General features: G+C 33.2%; 1 protein-coding gene across 1 annotated transcript; it reads right to left on the bottom strand.

Annotated features, from left to right (window-relative positions):
• Positions 1-545: 545 nt before the first annotated feature.
• On the bottom strand, positions 546-1,586 carry LOC149773341 (uncharacterized). Its single transcript, XM_089946444.1, has 2 exons — positions 1,456-1,586; positions 546-967 (listed from the first exon to the last, which is right to left on the bottom strand). Exons 1-2 carry the CDS (start codon positions 1,584-1,586, stop codon positions 802-804), a joined length of 297 nt encoding a protein of 98 aa, XP_089802570.1. The 3' UTR covers positions 546-801.
• Between the last annotated feature and the right edge of the window lie 2,765 nt (positions 1,587-4,351).

Raw genomic sequence — 4,351 nt, 5'->3', positions numbered from 1 at the left:
GTATATTCATCTTCAAATTAAATCACAAATATGAAGATCTTATTTTTTGATATCCTACAATGTAAAATTGTATAACAGTTTTTAGTGTTTTGGAATGTTTGCAAATAAAGTATCTATAAAAATAAATTATCTGTAATCTGATAGAATTATATACTGTATTTTGCATCTTTATTTACTTTGAAATAGGCTTTAGCTAGCTGCATTGCATTTTAATGAAAACAGCCAAAGAGAGAAAGCATGCACTAAGTATGAGAGAGCCAGATATACAACATTGTATCCAAAGTACAAGAAAGGAGAATACACTGTCAGGAAAATCCTTGTTGACTCAAAATATAGCAAGAATATACATTAGTAATTAATGAACATAAAGGCATATATCACTTAGAGATATAAATACTGTTGTACCAAGTGTAAGTACCTATATTATTTTTTATTATTATTAAATTCAAACAGTAAAGGCAAAATATTTATTAAAGTTGACAATCCTTTAATTTTTAAAGGTCATGAATTTTCCCTGTGGTAAAATAATAAAAATATGCAAACAATTGTAAAGACAAATACTTTTAATTCATGTATTAACTTCAACAAAAGGTTGCAGTTTTTGGCTTGTACAATACAATGCATATTAAATTTAATTTACATATTATGTTGAATGTCTGATGAAAACAGCATTCACAATTGGACAGGTGTCTCACATGAATGATGAAGGAGTAAAGCTTCTGGTAGATGTACCACCACCATTATGTAGTCTGTATGAGAGGCCTGACAAGGATATTGCTACTCAAAATCTTCTTAGCAGGTTTAATTGCTGACAGCCTCATGAAAGCCAATGTGGTTCAGGTTTTGATCAGGAAAGGCAGTACGGATCCTCTGAACAACACATGATGGAATGATGACCCTCACTTCCTTGCCCATGAAGTGCCAACACCACCAAGCAAATTGTCTATATGCTGTATACCGATGTCTTCTGAAATAATAATTTGAAAATTAAGTCGAAATAAAATATGCTTTATGCATAAGATCAAATTTGGAAATCAAAAGTTTTAGTAGATAGTATTAGAAGTGGCCCAGTGTGATTTATCGTTATTTTGTATATCGATAAAGTTAAATAATTCCAGTATAATCTGTGCATGCATATATATATATATATATATATATATATATATATATATATATATATATATAACCATCTTATTTTTCGACACAAAAAAATGAAATAAAACAATATTTGTACATGTATATGTGTTGTTTTTTGGCATGATTGATCAGTATCACTGGTATAAAGGTTACACAGTGTAGGCCTCCAGAACAGGGGTTCAATCCAAGAAGAGGTCATAAAATGACTTGAAAAAGTGGTTTATTTATTTGCTGTATTAATAACCCCAATACTATGCTGTCATGCATAAATCATGAAAACAAAAAAATCATGAAAAATTACTTAGACATTTTACTTAATCATTTCCTTGTTCTGGACGTTCTCCAAATTGTTGTCTATACTGGTAGTATGCAATTTTTAAAACATAGATGTCGAGACAAACTGGACTGAACCCTGGATGGTGTGTATCCCTGTATCCCCTGGTGGTCATTGCGAACACTTGTGACCTCTATGTCACAACAACATACACATTCCCTTGCTGTGGGCATTACCAAACAATGTCCAAAACTAAACATAAAATAGAGCTTTCTTCTTTAATGCATAGTGCTGTGCTTGTCAAATTTAATCTCATATTTATGAACACATCAATAGCACAGTACAATGACACAAACTGACTAAAGTCAGGAACAGGTAAAACGTTTAGTACAGCAATGTAAAATTAAATTAGATATGGAAAAAAATAGAAGTTGCAAGAAGATGCTTATCACAGAAAAGGTCTATTTTATAGTTGATCAAAATCAACTATTAGCATACATATGAGCAATTCGAAATTTTAACTTATAATACAGCGTACAGAATATGAATTCAATTTTAATGTCATGAGGGTAATATCCTGCCTATTTCAATAGTTGTGCAAAAGAGGACCTCCTCTCCTAGAAATCTTAAGTATTTCTAAATCATATCAACTTGTCCACAGGTTTTCAAAGCTTACAACTGTGATCCGACGTACTTTTTACTTATCAACGTATAGATACGTCTCTACCCATGAAATGATATACACTTGTGCAGCCTTTATTACAGGTGAGAAAAAATCCAAATTTGTAAAGGAACAGGAGACTGTTGAACAATACTGTAATATCGTCAGATACACATATTTATCGTACGTTAGGCCGTAGACATATTTAGAAAACAATTACCATGAATTGTCCGTCAATCTATCTTTCATTCTTCTTCGTCATCTTTATCGGATTCGAAATATAGGGTTCAAACTGGTACGGATTAATTTGTGACCCAACTCGGCCTTTGTTTACAACAAGTGTTCAAAATGTGAAGTCACGCTTTGTTTTCATTAAATACCGGAAGTGGTCGGCTGTTGCATTCGGTTATTATCGTAAACAGGTGCAAACGCGATGTTAGGTAGGCTCCCAATCAGTTATTACAGAAAAATTTTCAATCGGATTTTTTACATTCGTATTTTGAATATGTATTCTCTTTCACCAAGAAATTAACTGAATAAATGTAGATACACTGTTGTGGCACTTTAAGATGCATACATTTCAATTAAATAATGTTTTAAAATATTTGTAATGGTTTTCTTATGGATGACAATGAATAATTTGTCATTTACAATTGTAAACGTATAACTTAGAAATGCTGTTGGAGACAAGGTAGGCTAGTGTAAACTATATGAATTGTTGAATAGACACAAACAATTGTTTTTAAGCAACGTTTTTATGTAACATACAGTGTGATACGTTTTGGGAAACAGAATGTGACAGTTCTAGCTGTGTTAAGCGCCTGAACATTTGACTATTTTGTCAGATTAATTTTGCAAAATTATAGAATTTCATATATTTAGCAAGAATACTCGATGTTTTTTTTATACTCCGAATTGACTTATGTATGGATTATGTCATTAAAACTGCATCGACTTATATATGGATTAATGTAACTGGTATGCTATTAAAATTGCACTATAATCGGCATAATCGAAAACAGGTCACAACAAGTACAGATTCTTGTTAAATTACAATGTCAATAAATTGTTTTAAACTAATATGACTGCGTATATATTTATAAGTTTTGTCATTATTCAGTTTGCATTCTGCATGTATTTTCTTATTTCTTTAACATGAAATAAAAGAAAACAATTACCGGTAAATAATTCACCGGGCCGCGTAGCACAGTTATGGTCGATACTATGTAATATACTGTACTAATTCACCGTAGTTTTTGCTTTCTCCTGAATCCCCTAAATCATATGTTTATAATTTATTTGACAAAGTTTCTCAGATAAATACGGTTTAACCTAAACCACCGTATTTCATGTAATTTTTCGTACACGAAAAAATAATTGTTAATTTCAGTGTATTAAAAATTATATAAAAAATAAATAATTATCATTTTGCAGTTCTGACCGTGTACTAAAATTAAGGGATCGTACCTGAACAAATTCTACGGAACACACGCTACTCGACAACCTAATGGTACAAACGTACAAAGTAAACGTATATTTTCTGTCTCATTCTGCTCTCAACTTAAGAATCTAATTACAATAAAAATAAAAGTACTCAGAAAGATTTTGTTGTTATTAGTGAACGAGAGAGGAGAGATAGAGATGATTATCTCTCGGTGAAAACTCGTCTGCATTTAGAGCATATATAGCTGTTATGTTGTGTTGTTGTTGTTGTTGTTGTAGGGTTTAACGCCATTTTTCAGCACACGATAGGCTATACATGGTGGCTAGTATTAATGGTGGAGGAAGAACCCGGTAACTGGCAAGCGTTCTCACATACTCACATTAGCCGAATCTGAGACTCGAACAAACGCAGACAGAGGTGAGATGGCAGTGATCCGTAACGGAGAACGCTTTGGACCACTCGGCCACTCGGGGCCCCTGTATGTTGCGTAATGTTGGCAAAATGATAATCATACATGTAAGACGTATCACATGTTATTATGTTTTAGTACGCATGATTAATGTAAGCAGATACACTCCGTCATTAGGACACTTTATTTCAGCTCCACTGCTGCTACAGTTCAGCTTCACAGCTGCTACGGTTAATTCCTGTGGTTGGCTTTTCAGCTTGAACCACGTCGACCCCGATCACTCTGATAACTTTGACCGCTCGGGTCACTCTGGTCTCTTTAGACACTCAAGATACCCTAGATACTCTGGACACTCAAGACAGCTCTAAACATCTCTGGGCACTCAGAGCACTCCGAACAGTCGGAACAGCTCTACAGCTGAAGATA

Source organism: Sinohyriopsis cumingii, unplaced genomic scaffold (genome assembly GCF_028554795.1).
Source record: "Sinohyriopsis cumingii isolate HCF-2022 unplaced genomic scaffold, ASM2855479v2 utg000663l, whole genome shotgun sequence".
Lineage (NCBI taxonomy): Eukaryota > Metazoa > Mollusca > Bivalvia > Unionida > Unionidae > Sinohyriopsis > Sinohyriopsis cumingii.
Note: the sequence above shows the minus strand (reverse complement) of the source record. Positions and strands in the feature narration are given on the sequence as shown.

Coding starts and splice junctions, on each gene's coding strand:
- LOC149773341 (XM_089946444.1), bottom strand. CDS start 1,586: ATGACCACCAGGGGATACAGGGATACACACCATCCAGGGTTCAGTCCA. Junction 968..1,455: donor CGTCCAGAACAAGGAAATGA/TTAAGTAAAATG, acceptor TTATTATTTCAG/AAGACATCGGTATACAGCAT.